The sequence below is a fragment of the Amblyomma mixtum genome, chromosome 2 (genome assembly GCF_055824585.1).
Source record: "Amblyomma mixtum isolate Tamu chromosome 2, ASM5582458v1, whole genome shotgun sequence".
In the NCBI taxonomy this organism is placed as follows: Eukaryota; Metazoa; Arthropoda; class Arachnida; order Ixodida; family Ixodidae; genus Amblyomma; species Amblyomma mixtum.
The window spans coordinates 41,901,357-41,919,015 of record NC_143013.1 but is presented as its reverse complement, the minus strand read 5'-3'; the positions used below and the strand labels follow the sequence as shown (position 1 = coordinate 41,919,015).

At 44.0% G+C, this 17,659-nt stretch overlaps 1 protein-coding gene across 4 annotated transcripts in view; it reads right to left on the bottom strand.

Annotated features, from left to right (window-relative positions):
- Positions 1–1,627: 1,627 nt before the first annotated feature.
- Positions 1,628–17,659, bottom strand: part of LOC149359116 (myotubularin-related protein 9) — a 34,744-nt gene continuing 18,712 nt past the window's right edge. For 3 of the 4 annotated variants that reach the window (XM_089571339.1, XM_089571340.1, XM_089571342.1), the window contains 8 exons: positions 15,916–16,005; positions 14,019–14,144; positions 12,789–13,036; positions 10,951–11,035; positions 10,802–10,871; positions 7,898–7,997; positions 6,235–6,362; positions 1,628–5,462 (listed from right to left, as the gene is read on the bottom strand). In XM_089571339.1, the coding sequence (XP_089427465.1) occupies positions 5,390–5,462; positions 6,235–6,362; positions 7,898–7,997; positions 10,802–10,871; positions 10,951–11,035; positions 12,789–13,036; positions 14,019–14,144; positions 15,916–16,005 (920 nt within the window). In that variant the 3' untranslated portion in view covers positions 1,628–5,389. The remainder of the gene's footprint in view (positions 5,463–6,234; positions 6,363–7,897; positions 7,998–10,801; positions 10,872–10,950; positions 11,036–12,788; positions 13,037–14,018; positions 14,145–15,915; positions 16,006–17,659) is intronic. The other variant, XM_089571341.1, reaches the window with a different exon arrangement.

Below are 17,659 nucleotides of genomic sequence, written 5' to 3'. Positions count from 1 at the left end.
GAATTGTTGGGTACTAGTCACAACGGCGGGTTGAAGCTGTAGTGATCAGAAAATACAGTTAATCTCTAATGTTATGTCACTAAAATGTCACTGAAACATATTTAGCTTTCATCAGCAAAATTTGCCTATCAACTGCGTCACGACCAACAGGATGAAAATATAAAGCTTCCATGAAGGGCAATTACAACTATTCAGTTCTTGAATAAATCCAATTACCACTAAGACCACCAGGAACTATGCTCCATAAATCTCTGTAGAAAGACTTCAGTTATGTAAACAAAAACATCATGCAAGGTAGGAAAGTACTCAAAGAAAATTGGTCAATGTTTGGTAATTCACTGGTCCTGAGTAGGTGGCTGATCTGCTCGGCCAACTAAATGTGGGCCAGCACTGGACCATGCTGGCTAACTGTCATGTTAGCTAACTCTTGACAAAAGGCAAACAATTGACCACTAATAGGTGGCCACCAACACAAAGGCAAACAAACAGGTGCCAAAAATGGGCCACATATGACCACCAGCCATGTCGGCGGAATTTTAAGACATAATTGTATGGAAGAGTTGAGCATGCACAGCCACCGGCCGGAACGCTACACGTCATATCGATCATGTTAGGGAGGACATAACTTTTTTGAAATGTAGGTAAGAGCAAAAATGGAGAGACCATGGATTTAACGGCAGCAGAACTGCTTGTCAGTGCTCTGACAGCACGTACCTGTTGTACAGATATGTGCGGTGTGCCCTCCGAATGTACCGGCCTGTTCGCCCACGCTATTCCGGCGAACACGGCTGTTTTGACAGAAAAGCCGCACGGGACCTCTTTTTGCTTCCGCATAGGAAGGTTGCCTGGGCGAGCGAGTTAGCATGTGCGAGCGGCTTTATCAGTCAGTAAGGAGCTTTAGAATAGGGGCACCCAATCGGTTAGTGGGATAGGGGAATAGAGGAGTACCAGTGCGCTTGCACGGAACAATAACCCTTATCCCTCTATTCTAAAAGTCTCCGTTAGGGAGTTTTAAAATAGGAGGACACTATCGATTATGGGGATGGGGGAATAGCGGTCGCTACAATAACCCTTATCCCTCTATTCTAAAAGTCTCTGTTAGGGAGTTTTAAAATAGGAGGACACTATATTGATTATGGGGATGGGGGAATAGCGGTCGCTACAATAACCCTTATCCCTCTATTCTAAAAGTCTCTGTTAGGGAGTTTTAAAATAGGACACTATATCGATTATGGGGATGGGGGAATAGCGGTCGCTAGAGTTCACAATCGGTGACGCCAAACTTCAGAGGCTGCTTGCACCTGCTAGCAGGCCTATGTTGGAAATGAGGGATGGAGCAGATGGAGGCGCGGGCGATTAACTTCTCAGGTCAGACTTTCACGCCCACGTGACCACCGAGGCTGCAGACTCGATGGTGACGTCATGCTTAACCAGCGCGCCGGCGCTTACTGAAACCAAAACTGAAGGTAAAAAATGATGTACTTTGCTAGTAGTAATGCTTCGTCCTGCTTTACCGAGCTTATTGTCACGATTACAGCACCAGTGGGGATATTTCAAGGTGAGGACATCAAAAAAGAAAAAACTTCGCATATACACCCCCTTGAATCACAGCACAAGAAACAACAAAGCTCAGTAAACTGTTTAATAATGCAGCAGCAACTTGTGAAAACACCACGCAACAGCAATTCTTGGAGGGAACAAGAAAAGACATCAGCTCATGCGAACGAGTTCATGGTAGTAAAAACAAGAAAAGAGGCAAGCTAGTGTAAAGAATTAGTAACAGCCTTAACAACATTTCATTATGGGTGCACGTGCTTTCCAGTGACTAGACCATTCGTGCAGAGACAAAAAAGCCTAGGTTGTCTCAGACTGGCCAAACGCAATCAGCCATGGTATGAGCCAGGGTTATATACAGTAGGACGTTACTGCTCTGGTGCAAACTGTTATCTGCGGAAACTATGAAAGCCTGCTTGTTGTTCACAACGAAGCTTCCTAAATCAAATCTATACGCGCATTTAGATACCTTGCTTGCTCAGACACTGATGGACAAAGTATCCATGACCTTTCTGTGACCTCTGCCATTTCTGTATTCCATGTTATTACACATACTGTTGTGTCCTTCTATAAGCAGCACACAATCATGATGGGGATTATTTTAGACAGACGAAAATTCAGATTACATTTGATTCCATGTGTCCAAGTGCTTAAAATGATTCAGTTTCAGTCCCTTAAATCCAGTATCGTTCTGCACTCAAAATGATGTCACATACGACAGCTGAAAGAGACAATGCAAAGGTTGTACAACATGCATAAAAGTCTCCTTTGATGCATTAATCAAGTTACAGAATACTGATGCCTTGACTTTCAGAGTCACAGAATGCAAGTTTTTCTGTACTGTTGGAAAATGTTGCATGTTTTAGCAATGCTGACATTAGTTCTTCAAAGGCGAAAGGCTCGCAGAAGTTATGAGCACGCGTAAGAGTGACTGCATATAACACTAAATGCCGTCATTTTAGGATGTTACGTAGCTGTTGACTGCACATCATGAGGTTTGAAGTTTGAAAAAGTGAAGCATAGTTGCAGTAAAAGCACCAGTTTACCAATTAATTGCTCCTTAACTGCAGAGTGTGTTTGACTGACCATTATACTGAATGCCCCTCCAAAAATCTGCATAAAAATTTTGATGACTCTGGCCCCTCAGAACGAACCCTTTGCAAAAGACAAACAAAAATGCAACAACTGCACAAGAGGCTTTACACATGTGATAGAAGTTGATCTAAAAGGTCCTTAAAAAATCACGCAGCACATTCAGAAGCTTACTAACATACATCACACAGAAAAACGCCAATCAGCAAATTCATGGCTTGCTTGCAACATGGCCATTAAAGTGAAGAGAACATGAGCTATCAGCAGTAAGTTTACCAGACAGGAGCATCAGTTCACACTGACAATCATCCACAATCCTAATATTACGATATATTTCTAGCAAGTTTTTCAGCCAATGAGCTATTACTATTATAGTCCATTCCAATGTTGACAATGGTCCTACCCTGTGTAAGAAGAATGGAAAATGCACTTGATGTGAAAAGATTTTCAGTAACTTCTAGCGCAAAGACCTCACAATACAGGTGGCTCAATTTTCCATTATGGCCAATTACCATCAAGACAGAACACCGCACAAACGCAATGGCACAAGACTAGTCACTGTGTGGTTTCAAGACTGAAACATTAGCCTGATTTTGGTAGCACTGGGCTAAGCAAAGGCAAAGCACAGACATTTCATTGCAGATTTGCACAATGAGCCATGCTAAGTTAATGCAAGCTGTGGTTCTTTTTCTTTTATTTAAATAATATTGAACTAAATCGAATAACCTAGTAAAACCTTTCAGGTGTGCTTAAGGTCACAGTGTGATAAAAGGAGCAAAAGCATTTAAAACACCGACTATAGTGGCAAACGATTGGGCATTGACTGGCGTTTAAACTGACACCTGGTTTGTAACAACTCAATGATGATACCCAGAATCCAGACTGTCAGGCACTACGAAAGTGTGTGAAGATTGCACAGTAAAGAGGAGCAAGTGCAACGAAGTGAATTCATAAATACAAACAATGGAGAAGTGCATCTGACATGGAATGAAGTCTCACTGATATAGAAAAGTGGCATCATAAATACATGTTTCATGCAACTTTTCTGAATCAGATTTATTCTGAAAAGGCAAGCAAAGTAGCAGTTTGCTCTGGTAGAAGTGGCACAGTGCATTCGAAAAAAGAAAGAAATTACCGAGATGCACGTGCAAATAAAGTTATTAAAACATGCAAATGACAATACCGTTATTAAACATTGTTGAAGTCCCTAAACAGTTGATATGCCTCACAGCCAAGAAAAAAAATATTAAAAATATATGAGCATTAGACAATTTCTTTTGCAAGTGATATTTCTCAGGTTAATTAATCAAAAACTTGCAACCAGTAAGGCTATATCACATATCTGGCAGAGAAAAGTTGAGAGAGATTAGGGTTAGATCAATGCCATATAAACAGCATGCATATTATCGGGGCCTAATGAACCTTAATAAGACAAACAAGAATTCCATTTGTATAAAAATGTTGCGCTCAAGGCTTTTCATGCCTTTCCTGCATCCAAACTGGATATCAGCGCACTGTGCAACACACAATAAAAGCAGATGTATAAAAAAGTTATTTAAAACAGACTTGAATTTTGATAAATGAACAGCCTCCTCAAATCTTTTTTAGACAGCGGTTCAACTTGCATCTGGTGAGGACCATGTTAATAGCAAGAAGAAATGCTCTATGACTAGGTTCTCAGCAAAGAAGAGGCAGTTGTGTTCAATTACAACATGCTTGAAATACAAAAGATACCGAAAACAGACTGAAAACATTCTCCAACAGCGGAAACTGTGAAGCCAGCAACAACTGACAAAGCCCGGGATACCCAGAATACAGCAACCACAGCATGTCTGCAAAGTCCTCAGTTGATAGCTTTAAGTAAATCTGAAAACCTGCAAGCTTCAGGGGTTTAAAAACTGGTATTTGCCGTCTATAATCCAGTAGGATAGCCAGAAAGTTCACAGCATAATACCTGTCCTGAGCAAAGGGATCAACACATCTGCAGGCTGGTGAGCTGCAGTGATATGCAATCTTGCAAGAAGAAAAATACAAGATATAAACAAAGCCAGATGCACAGATCCCCGCCATGAGTCAATGCATTATAGCCCAAGCCAGGTCGTGACAACACTAGGCAGAATGGCTGACAAAGACGCTGACTAACACACACGTTGCAACCCCATCTCAGATCAAAACCAGCACAAACAACAATTTCAACTATCACCACCCTGCTTGACCACAAGCCTGCTGAACAATGCAGCAGTGAAGTTGCAGGTCAGACAACTTCCTGTCTCAGATCAAAACAGCAGACAAGAACTCCAAACGCTGTTGCCCCACTTCAAGGTAGTCTTGCCAGAGAATGCAGCAAGTCAGGGCTCAAATGGCTCCCATCCTTCAAACTGACACTACACAGACAGGAACTTCAGTCGTCGTCACCTCGCTTGAAGGTAAGCTCGTCGAATGATGCTGCCCCAAAGTCTGGCGTCACCCGGCTTCCGGCGTGGCTGTCTAGGCTCAGATGCAGCAGGCTACGAAGGAGTCTCCGCACATGCGAGGGTGTGCCCGACGAAATGCCAGGTGAAGAGGACAGAGATGACTGAGGTGAGCCCAAAGACGATATGTGAGAGAAAGAGGCCCTGCTGCCTATGCTGGCAGTCTCCTGAGCCAGGGCCGATATCTGATGGTGGCTGGGTCCTGCGTCTTCCCCACCAGTGCCAGCGGTGCTCCCCCGCTGTGAGGAAGGCAGTGAGCCCCTCCTCGGATGTCATTCGAGCAGGCTGAGGGAGTCTTGAAGGACGCCCTGAACGATGGCTTCATCCTCTAGCTCCAGCAGCTGCCTGGAAAGCATGAAAAAGCATGACGCAAGGACTGTCAAAACAAGTTAGCGCATGCCTCATAACAACTACGACACTATCTCCCGAGAGCAATCTGCACTATTAACGAGCAGATGAGTATGCCCTTTATTGGTTCAGAAAGTGCTGTGTTTAACACTCAAAAAAGGAGACATGCTACACTCCTGGCAACACCAAGCTGCAGAGACTGCAGCTTGGTGATTGTATAACGCATACTGTTACTGCCGCGATTCTCTAAAAATACTCCTGGTTTTTGCATGTGTTACACATATCAAAACAAACAACATTTGTGCTGAACGCTTGCACACAACACAAGCAAATGGATCAACCAGATTAGAGATTTCACATTAGTAGGGCGGCCGCTCCTGGCAAAGGAAGGAGACAACTGGACAGCACCAAGAAGGGCCTTTATCAGGGCAGCAAATATCACTCTATTGGTTAAGGCGACGATAATGACAATCACAATAAAGAACTGTAGCAACTGACCGCTCAACCCCAACTTTTTTTTTTTCGCATCTTCCTTACAATACATAGCTGTCACAAATAACAGAAAAGTTCACAGTTTTATTCGCTCAATCTTTGTTCCAGAAACCCTTCCGTCCTCTACAATCATCCCCAACTATGTTACATGAGAATCATCCTGGAACCTTGCTCAGAGAGACTCCTTCGAGTCAACATCCTCTTCAAGCACAGCTTTATAAAGTTCTCTATACTGACTGACTAGTAGCCGACCAGGATAACCTGAAGATGAGCTTACCTTCGCAGCCTGATTGCCTTGGAGCGCAGTTCTTTGTCCCTGTTTCGGATTTCCAGTATCGTGTCCCATGCTTCCTTCTGGGGTTTCTGATCATACACCCAACGCAAAAACAGTGCGGGCCACAGCACCTAGAAGAAAAAAAGCAACATAAAAACTTTGCATTGATTACGGCACCTGCTTGCTATCAACAGCAACCAACTACACATACAAGAGCTATTCTCAATGTCCAAAGTCGTCCCTAAATGCTAATACGATTTCAAACTATTTTGTAGACTGGCTTCATGATTTTATAGAAAGGCCTGCCGAAAGGCCGACCTAGTCATGAGCACCTAGGAGTAAAAAGGACATCCACCTTAGCAGTACAAAAATAACTGTCCCTCTTGCTGCTAAGGGTAAGGCAAGCATTGCAAGCTAGCAGCAGTAAACAAGCCGAGCACTGCACGGTGCTGTGGAAACAAATTCAGCTGCGTTACATCTGATCAGATCATAGCACTCCTAATACCTGCAGCCAAATATGACACCCAATTTTATTTCGATATCTTTAACAACAAAAACGTTCATTTCAAGACCCGTGTCTTCCCTAAAGTGCCCTCAATTTTTTTCCTCTCAGCAAAGTGGGGTCAAAGACCGAGCTTCCAAGCATTTCAACCCAGATAAGCTGAGCATGAGGCCAGGAAAAAGCTTATACCCATTGTGTCACCGGTGGGTACCCAGTGGAGTTGCGGAACAAACCTCGCACCTACTGCATGCAAGGCGGATGCTTAAACTACTAGACCACCACTGCCTTGACTAAGTTGGTGGTTAAATGTGTCACTTAAAACCTTCTTCAGTACAACTGGTGTTTCCTAGCGGAAAGCAAATTTCAGTTTCAGAGCAAAGTTCGCATTTTTTATTGGATTTAAACATTATAAGCCAGCAGTGCACTATGGCTAAGCAAGTAACTCTTAAGTTAAAAAACAGCCGCCGCAAAAACAGCGACTCTCCGCAGAAGATTTAAGAGGAAGATGAAAACCAAGGCTGACCAACGCCTGTGGAAGCAACCTTCAACCTAGCAGCCTTACTCAAATTTCACCACAACCTACGAACACCGTAAAAAAAAAAAGCTGAGTCATTTAATTAATGTTTGAGTTCCAATTGCTACATTCAATTGGGTACGACACAAGACTAAGCAGTCAAACAAATATGGTTGGTTGGTTGGTTGGTTGGTTGTTTGGTTTATGGGGTTTAACGTCCCAAAGCGACTAAGGCTATGAGAGACGCCGTAGTGGAGGGCTCCGGAAATTTCGACCACCTGGGGTTCTTTAACGTGCACTGACATCGCACAGTACATGGGCCTCTAGAATTTCTCCTCCAAAGAAATTCAGCTGCCGCGGCCGGGATCGAACCCGCGTCTTTCAGGCCAGCAGCCGAGCACCATAACCACTGAGCCACCGCGGCAGCACCAAACAAATATGGAACACAGGTATTATCATATTTGCAATGTATAGCATCCCTACATTTAAGCTTATTCATTATACAAACACAAGTTAAAGCGGGAAAGTAAAAACAGTAGGGGGACAACAAGAGAACAAGGCAATTGTGAAATTACAAAAAAGAAAAATGAAGCAAAGCAGTTAACTCGTCTCAGAGCCCCGCCATGATAACACCCCACAGTACTACTTACAATGCTCTGAGGGGCCACAGACGGCCAGATAACCTGGTTGTTGTGGTCATACATCGGGTTTGTTAGCTCTGCCAGCATGTCCGGTGAGTTCACGTAAGACCTGCATGTGGAAAAAGAAAAACGCCACTGCAATTCAGATCTCAACAATTCTGCTCAAGACTTCCTGCGATTTGACAAGGGTTTGGGAGGCTAGGGCTAGGTGGCACTTCAGATACCTGCAGTGCTAAACGAAAAATATGATGACCAAAACAATGGTGTGTACAGATGAGCTTTATTCATTTTATTCATGACATGCATGTGGCCTGTACGCACTTAGGAAAACTAACTACCAGATTTGTCACCCTCCCTCTCCTAGAGCAGAGAGGTGACATAGAGAGACAGCTGTATAATACCAAAACAATTTCGAAAGAGCAGTAAACAGAGACGAAATACAGGAGGGAAGATATAAAAGGACAAAAAAGGAAGATAGAATAAGAAGAGGTGAAGAGTATGAAACAGCTAATGCAAACAGAGAACACCACGTGTGAACAAGGTACCAGCATGTAGCGAATGTGGTTCAGTGCTTAATTCACCCAAAGTGGTTCATTAGAAAAGTTAATTAAACGTAAGGGCTCCCAAAATAGAGAGTACACTTCATTGTGCCACGAAAAAGTGTACAAATAAATGCAGTTTTCAGAACAACCGCCCACAAATGAGGCCCAAAACAAAGCTTGCAGTTGTTGACATTTCATATCGCTACCACATGTCACCGCCAGCCCCATTGGAGCTAAGGTTCAGTACCTAGAACCACCCTCACACTTCTTATAGGACCAACACCGTGTTTACAAACAAAGTGGAGGGTTCGCGACAGGCAGATCTGACTGAGGGTGAAAAGTAGTCTCAGTGCTTATAGGACTATATGGAAGCAAAAGTGTTAAAAGCAGTTTTCTGATTACACAGCGCACCTATGATGATGTCCCTTCGTGAAGAACAACCAAATTCACCTGAGAACAGGTTCTGAAAGTATGTAGTGTTGTTTCGAAGGAGATTGATTTTTAAAACAATGCGTTATGTGCGCATTCCCTGCTAGGTGTACAGGGCAGGAGTGGTGCCCATAAGAACACATGTGAGTAAAACTTTCTGAATTATTTTTTTTGTTTAACAGGGTACCCATGGAGGCTGCTAATTGCTAGCAGTTAGCGAGTGCTTTGAAGAAGAAGAGTGTGAGAAATTTGGAAACATCATTTGGAAGCCATCTTTTTTTAAAACGCCGCAATAAATATGTGCTGTGAAGCCGGACGTACCCCAAAAGGCGTTCTATCCGCTAGGTGTTTCCCCAAATCGCAAAGCTCCTCAGGTAATCCGACATTTATACCGTGCATGCTACATTCACTTGCAAACACTGCCGCTCAAATGATGGTAAGGTTTGCAATGAGGACAGTCCTCAAACAGCACGATAGATGAATCGCACACTGTAGCAGACTACTAGCACCGTGATTACACACACAGGTGGCGCTGGCAGTCGCCGGAGCCAGAGGCGGCCCAGGGATACCGTCTGTGCTGCTGTCTGCTAAAGTGTGTGGTTCTCTTTTATGCAATTGCCATGGCGTTCGAGGATTACTTTTTCAGGTAGTACTGTCTAGGCTTTCTAGTTTGAACGACTGCATTAGTGAGCAGGAGCAGCACATGTGGCAGCATGTTGGACTACACGAGAAGCTTGCATGATTCTGGTAAACACTCAGCGGATATAGCGCCTTTTTGGGGGTATGACTGACTTCACAACATACGTTTGTTGTGTGTTTTAAAAAGATAGTAGCTTCGAAATGACGAAGCACGCTTTCTGACACTCTACTTCTTCAATGCACTTGCCAACTGTTAAAAAACAGCTGCCTCTATGGGTACACTATGAAATGAGAAAAATATCTGACACCGTTTTGCTTACTTATGTTTCAATCGGCTGTGCTCCGGTTCTGTACCCCTCACCAGGAATCATCCTCATGTGCGTGCAATGCGACCTTTTAAAATGCATCACCTTCGAAATAATGCTTCATACCTTCAGAATCTATTCTAGGATGATGGTTTATGGTTGAGAGGGTTTAACGTCCCAAAGCAATTCAGACTATGAGGGACGCCGTAATAAAGGGCTCCGGAAATTTCGACCACTTAGGGTTCTTTAACGTGCACTGACATCGCACAGTACACGAACCTCTAGAATTTTGCCATCGAAATTTGACCGCCGCGGCCGGGATTGAACCCACATCTTTTGGGTCAGCAGTTAAGTGCCAAAACCACTGGGTGCCAAAAACACTTAAGAGTACAATGTGATAGTGTTAGCGATCCCTTCCGTGTAAGCACTCCTTCTCTTTCACCGATTCGCAGATCACGGGGAGTCCGCATACCACTACTGGAGCAGTGGTGCAACGATTAAACGATGCACCACTGCACTGGCAGGTGGCTGTCTCAAACATAGCCACTGGTTAGGCTTGTGACACAGAGACCGCTCTTCTCGAGCTCTCGTAATGGTTATTTTCAGATGGATCTCTCAACCAATGAGCTGATGAACAGTAACACGGTGGGTATTGCATTCAGTTAATGAATTAATTTCACTTCCACCTGCTACTGGGAGCAGGCTATCTACAACCGGTTGGCAGATGGCCACCTGCTCTATGTGGTAGGTGGGCCATCTGCTTTTTTGCGGCACAGAAGGATGGACACTGGCATTTCTCGAGAATGGGATCTGTAATGCGCATTATTATAACTTGTGAAGCGAGGCCTGAATCGCCCACCACTGTGATGCCAGGAGGAGACACAGGTTGCAGTTTAATGCACGACATCAAGTCCAGCACAATGTTAACAGCATGGCTGTTTGTTTGTGTGTTCACTGCTGAATTACCAGATTGATCACTCATAAGAAAACACACTCACCAGAGGGAGTAAGTCTTCTGCGACAATTTCAGCTCTTTTCTTTCTTTCAAGGAGTTAGCAAGAAATGTACCTGCAAGCAGATTAGCCAAGATGCATCATCACCGTCATTGAGAGCATTTCCACAGTGATGACAGGAGAAAAGAACTCACCAAATGAAGAGCAGTAGCTGTGCTCGAACAGCATGATAAGAAACTGCTCGTTGAACTCAAATGAACAGGCAAACTGCTGATGGATCTGAAATAAAAAAAAACAGCAGAAGCCATTGCAAGTGTTTTCCTGAGGCTAATTGCAAAAGGAAGCTCTTTCTGGAGGCTTAGAAATGGTGTTATGAAGGCTTCAAAGCAGTAAACATGTCAAAATGGAAGAGGACTTCACACAAAGTTTCAAACATATTTCAGTGGTCTGCACCGTCAGTGTCATACTGAAGAATGATCCAAATATGAAGTCTGCCCAATGGCCTTTGCAGCAGAACCTCATCACGTTTGAATAGCTGATGCACAGAAGAGTAGCTGTGAGAACTGTGATGTGAGGGGACAAAGTAACGTCAGGTATGATGCAGCGAAGTTCATGTGGCGCCAGACAGTGCTAAGTGATTACAATTCCAAATCTTCCAAAAAAGCAGACTGAAATGCTATTCAGTTTTATACTTTTCACTCCTAAGTGTCACAGCTGCACCCTGCCTGCATGCCCTGTTATGTATTTTTTTGCTTTACCCAACTGTTCAAAAACCAATTTTAAATCAATCCGCTAGCTGCTCAGTCAATGGTGCAGATAGAAGACACCCTGTTTTCAATGTAGAGACTTGAGTGCGTGTAACTTCCATTAATTTCAGCGCATCAGCTCTTCTGTCGTGCAAACTGCCACTGAGTGTGCACACCCTGTGTTCACACTTAAAGACTTAGGGGAGACGCAGGATTTTAAAACATCGATTTTTCAAAAAAGACACATTCAAATTCAATATACTGTGAAGTACAGTCAGGGACAGTCTGTGGATCCCGTGTTCCTCAAACGATGCCAACAGCTGCATCATTGCCGGAAGCTGGAGGGCATGCTTGTGGAGATGAAAAAACTAAATTTCGAATTTCATCTTCGCAAGTAGGGTCTCCAGCTGCCGGCTAATACCACAGCTATTGGCTTCGTTTTGAGGAACACGTGGTCCACAGACTTCTGTCCCCGACTGTACCTGCCTACATAGTTCCAGGGTTTTATTCAACCTCCATATACTAAATAGTTCTATATACTCTTCTTACAACTGCGTCTTCGATGGTTGCCATCTGGGTCTTATTCAAAAGCTGACGCCCTTCCCTACATACTGGTATTACTTACTCACTATTGTGAAGCCCTATTGGAATGTCTGCATTTCGTCGTTTTCAAAGCCTCTACAACTACCTCCGAATGAATGGCCTGCGCACTTCAGATGCCATTTTCTCAGCTTCCCGTTTTTCGTTAACACGACTAGCCTTTGTCCTTAGGGCAGCAGCCATCTGCGATAGCCAATGAGCCACCATGATGGGTAATCTGTTCTCACGTGAAAGCTAACTGTTCGGGTTCGAACCCGACCGCGGTGGCCGCGTTTCGATGGAGGCGAAACACAAGAGGCGCCCGTGTGCTGTGCGATGTCAGTGCACGTTAAAGATCCCCAGGTGGTCGAAATTATTCCGGAGACCTCCACTATGGCACCTCTTTCTCTCTTTCTTCTTTCACTCCTACCTTCCTCTTTTCCCTTATGGCGCCGTTCAGGTGTCCTCCGAGATATGTGAGACAGATACTGCGCCATTTCCTTTCCTCAAAAACCAAACCAAACCAATTTCATAACGGAGTTACGTGTACATACCTGCTGACATGCATGCTCACGCAAGTCCTCATGGCAACAACACAGTGAGGTTACCGCATTGTTTAAGATAGCCAGTCACTTTCTGAACACCTCTCTTCTGCTCTACTGGCCTAGGCATATCATGCCCGCAGGTGACCCATGCCCTGTCCGCACCTGGAAGACGCAGTCCAGGAATATAAGGAAGGTGGGGCTCTGATCCTTGGTCCTCACGCTGGGTGGCGCAAATGCACCGTGCTGGCAGCGCAGACGAAACGGGTGCCCTGCCCGAAGCCATTCACGCTCCACGAGTGCCTGGAAGCCCCGCATCGTGCGACAGTCTGGGTCCAGGATGACTTGGGCGAGGGAGCAGGCCAGCAGTGTGGAGTCTGTGCCTTCCGAGCCATGCACCACGACTGTCCGCTCTGCAAAGGCGATCAGAGAGCTCATTTGGAAAGCGCCGGGGGCAACCTATGCCAAAGTACTAAACTCACACCAACAGACAAGGTAGTCATTATGGGTGGAACAGCGTGAAATGATGAAAGATGAAGGTAAGATGATTAACTGCTTACTAACAACAATAGCGTTTCATCGCAGCAGTTGGAATAAATACATGAAATGTATTTATTCCGAGCGCTGCAATAAAACACTAATGTTGCTAGTAAGCATTCGTCCTGAGTCATCATACCTTTGTCTTCATCATTTCATAATGTTGCAACCATAATGAATTCAAACCAAAAAGCCTAACATTCTGTCCTGCTTCAGACAACACAGTGCCTCTTAAACCATAAAATCACTGGTGAAATGGAACCAAGAACTAAGAATACGAGATGGGATAAAAGAACAATAGTATGCAGTCTGACGAAGGTTGGCACAGTACTTAAAGGTGCAGTGAAGAGAGAAAAACAGCGCTTGCAGACAAAGGACCAGAACGAGAAGGACACACAACTGCACTGACTGACAACTTTTTTGTTAGTCAGCGCACTTGTGTGTCCTTCTCGTTCTGGTCCTTTGTCTGCAAGCGCTGTTTCTCTCAAGATGTACCCCAACCAACTCGCCCAGCAACACACCTTGCAGTGAAGAGGAATCTGAATGCGTGTTTTTGCCACGGGAACTCAATCTACACATTCCGAGCATTCTTAGAAACCCTAATTTATTGCCCTGTGTGGCCGATTTCCCTAATTAAATTGAATTAACGTCCGGCTCCCGCCTTTTCTTTTTTTAATTCTCCCCACACGGTGGGCGGAGTCGACCATAGCGTGGAGTGCCTTTCAGCCAGCTCCATGGAGGCTTGCCGCTCTGCCAATGGCGGAGTAATACGTAGTAATACAGGGTCTCCTTTCAACTAGTGTAAACCCATACAATGCCAGAAGCTACTAGTGTGCTTTCAGTATGGAAATCACTCACCATCCTGATCAAGGCACTGGGCAACAAAGCAGGCGCAGGACAGAACGCTCTTGATGTGGCTCAGCCAACCAGATGCTTCAAGACGGGACAACCACTTGTCCATGCTCACACCAGTATCTGTGGATGCTGTGACGACAAAACCGGCAAAGCGTCAAGTGGCAGCAGAATGGCAAGAAGTGCCCACATCCTACTGAAGCTGCCACACTAGGAATCCCTGCATATCAGTACCTGTGAGACCACAGAAATTACCCGGGTAACCTGGCAGCTTCCTCAACCTCAAGAGTGTTCAGAAGTGAGCCAAATGGTTCATGCAGTGCTATGAGGTGTTAGTATCTGTGCCTTGCTTACTGTCAGAAACACAGCAATATGCAAGTTCCAAACATTTTTGGAAATTCATGGCCACTATTACAAACTTCAAAGGTACAACTGCTTGAATCAGTGAGTAAAACAGAAGTTTATCCCCTTAAGAACCCCGAGTAGAAACTGAAGTCCACCTTTATGCACTGATTACTGCATTCGAGTGACAAAGAGGCTTTTGCTAAAGTTGAAGCTGCTCAAAGCTAGAAAAAGCCAAAAAAGTAAAAAACAGTAGTTTTCACAACCAACCAGTGGTAATGTCAAGTACTTCCTTCCTTGTGTATCTATGCAGTTAGATCATAGCGCCACCTATTTCCAGCACTCCTGTTTCAGCCAGCTATTTCACAGAGCTCCCACTGCTTTTGATGTCTTAACGGCACGAGTTTGACAAAAAGTGGCAGGAAAAAATACCCCACTTTCAAAGCCAAAATTCTCAGTATTAACGATTAGATTTTATGAGGAGCGAAAATATGGTGCAGTTATCTCCAGCATTCCTTTAAAATTTGACTGGAAGTAACTGCAAATGTGAGAGCTATCAAAAGTCTCAGTATGAATGCAAGACCAAATTACACATGATGTTAAGCATTGCAGGGCACGACACTAAGAGCAGATGTTTGAGATGATGCTCTACAACGTAACATCAAAGGACTCAAGCATCACATAATAGCACAGTTGAATCACACCAGGCCTGACTGCAAGCGGCCGTCTGCCCATGCTGTTTAAGCGTCGAGAGTAAGATTGTTACTTTTCAGCTTCTTTAACTCGTGAAGTTATTCCTTGAAAGACTTAGTCTACGGTGTTGAGCACCTTTCCCATAACAACAGTTGCTCGCGATCACTAGTGATTAAAATGCACACCACGAAGAGTAGCTACCATATTAACATAAATTTAAGCACCTCTTTCTTCTGAGTTAAGGGCCCTCAAACTAGTCGGGCATCTCTACATTGGCAGGCAATGTCCCACAGAAATTCCTTACAGCACTGTCATGAGTGTGAGTGGTTATTTGTACTTTTTTTTATATATTGCGTGGTTCTGTTTGGCAACTATGATGTTACCCTTCACCACTTCATCATGGGCATGTTTCCAGGAGTTGTTAGTGCCACCTTGTAAGGGTGGCAGGTCTGCTTAATATTTTTTGATAATCCAAGCCTAAACTCGAGGGACTGTCCTTTCCTATTTTTAGGAAATATGACTGTCAAAAAGTGGTTTGCATGCTTGGAATATTGGGGTATTTACATTCATGTTAACACAGCGTGCACATGCCAAATTCACCAATTATGCAGTGTCCCCCCAACAACATACCATGCAGAGTGTGAACATCAGGCCACAAGCCATAAACACTCAAGAATCAAGCAACTGAATGCTTCACATACCACCAAAGAAAGAAAGGAAGAAAGCAAGAGACAAAAGTACCAGTGCAAGCAGCCAAGTGTACGACATGATCAGGCTGTGCTTTTGCACGAGGCACAGATGCTGTGGTGCCAAAGCAAGCAATGCGTGCTGGTCTGGCCCTCTGGCAGACTCTAAATGAAAAACTTGCCTCTCCATCTTGACACAAATGGCAAACTGCTCATTAACGCCACTGCTCCATTTGGGCTAGTGCTTACTCCGTCATTCAGAGGGTAGATTTCTCGTGAGGCAAGCAAACCGTAAGAAAAGAAAAAAAGAAAATGGAAAAAGGAAGGCAAGAAAGAAAAGAGAGAGACAACCGTAAGTGAAAAGTGCACTCCCCATGGGACCTATATGTGTAGAGTTCTCGACTAAGGCCAAGCACTACCGTAAACACGAGCTAATGCGACAAATTTAAACAGCAATTGACAAAAATGATTTTGCCCTAGCTCTTTGTTTATTAACAACTCGCTGCTTGACTCAAAGACCTATCAAACAAGTTTGCAAGCTGACAATGAGATTCAAATGGTGTTGAGGTCATGGCTCAAACTCTCGTCCCTCTCAACAGCCGGGATTTGGCCCTAGTTTGTTCGTTGTCTTTATGAGTAGCAATAAGTACTTTTCGTGTGCTTATGCCATGACAGTCACAAAGTTAATTTATTTACTGTGTCACGTGTCTCCTAGTGGAGATCAGTGTGAAGTCTTTAAACAACTACAGCTCTCATTCCGCGACATATAATGCCGCTCCTAGCACTTCACTGTATTGCATGAATATTCATTTCGTATGAATATTCGCACAAGCACCAAATAATCACACGAGTATTCAATTCTGTTTGTTCACTAATTTATTTATATTTGATTCGGTTTTCAACTACACTACACGCATTTGATTCGCTAGCAAAGCTAAGATATTCGTATTCGATTGGGTTCCGGAAAAGTATTATATACACGCACTGTTAATGAAATGGCCTTTTTGCTACACTGCATAAGTTTTACACCCAAATAAGCAGAAAGCTCACCATTTCACATTCTGAAGAAAAAACATGGCTATATAAAAGGCACTGCAGAGGGAACCACTTCAAGATTATTCACTCTGCCAGATAGGGTTCCTTAATGTGCATTTAAAAATGGGAACATGAACACACTGGCATTCTTGTGTGCTGCCCTTCCAAGTGGAAAAAGAAACACAACTGCCCTCGTAGAAAGTTAAGAGTGCTACTATGCCGCATGTAGGTAAACGTAGGACCGCCAGCTGAATATGTATTCAGAGTTCATTGTAGAGTAGTGCAACAGAACGTTTCTTGTGGTGTAATGTTGTTCATGCTTTGAATGAGCACACCCAACACAACAACACATGAACCGTATAAAACAAAGTATACTTAACACAAGCTAACGAGCAAAAACGTACTTGGGAATGAGGATTAACCAGAAACAACTGGCGTGGAATGGCAAAGTGCAGACAGGAGGTTTCCTTAAGATTCAGAACAGAGGACAACACACAGAAATGCAAAGTCCAAGCCCAACTTCATCACTACATTATTCGCTCTACGAATGCAAGGCACTACAAAACAGTAAAAGGCATGGTAATGAGTGACAGTCAATCAAAAGGCTTGAAATTAAATTGAGAACAGTTTGGAGAGTTATGGAAAGGAAAAATATGAGTGTACAGTAAGAGAAAGGAAGAGAGAAGAGTGGGCCAGGGAATAAACGTGAGTTAATGATACTGACGATGAAATCAAGAAAGAGGAAAAGGGCATGGGCAGGGCATGTAGTCCCTCAGAGTCCCTCAGAGTAAAGAAGTGGCTTCCAATAGAAGGCAAGCATACAAGGAGGTTGCAGAGAGCCACGTGGGCAGGTGAAATTAGGAAGGTTGCAGGAATAGGGTGGCTCCAGCT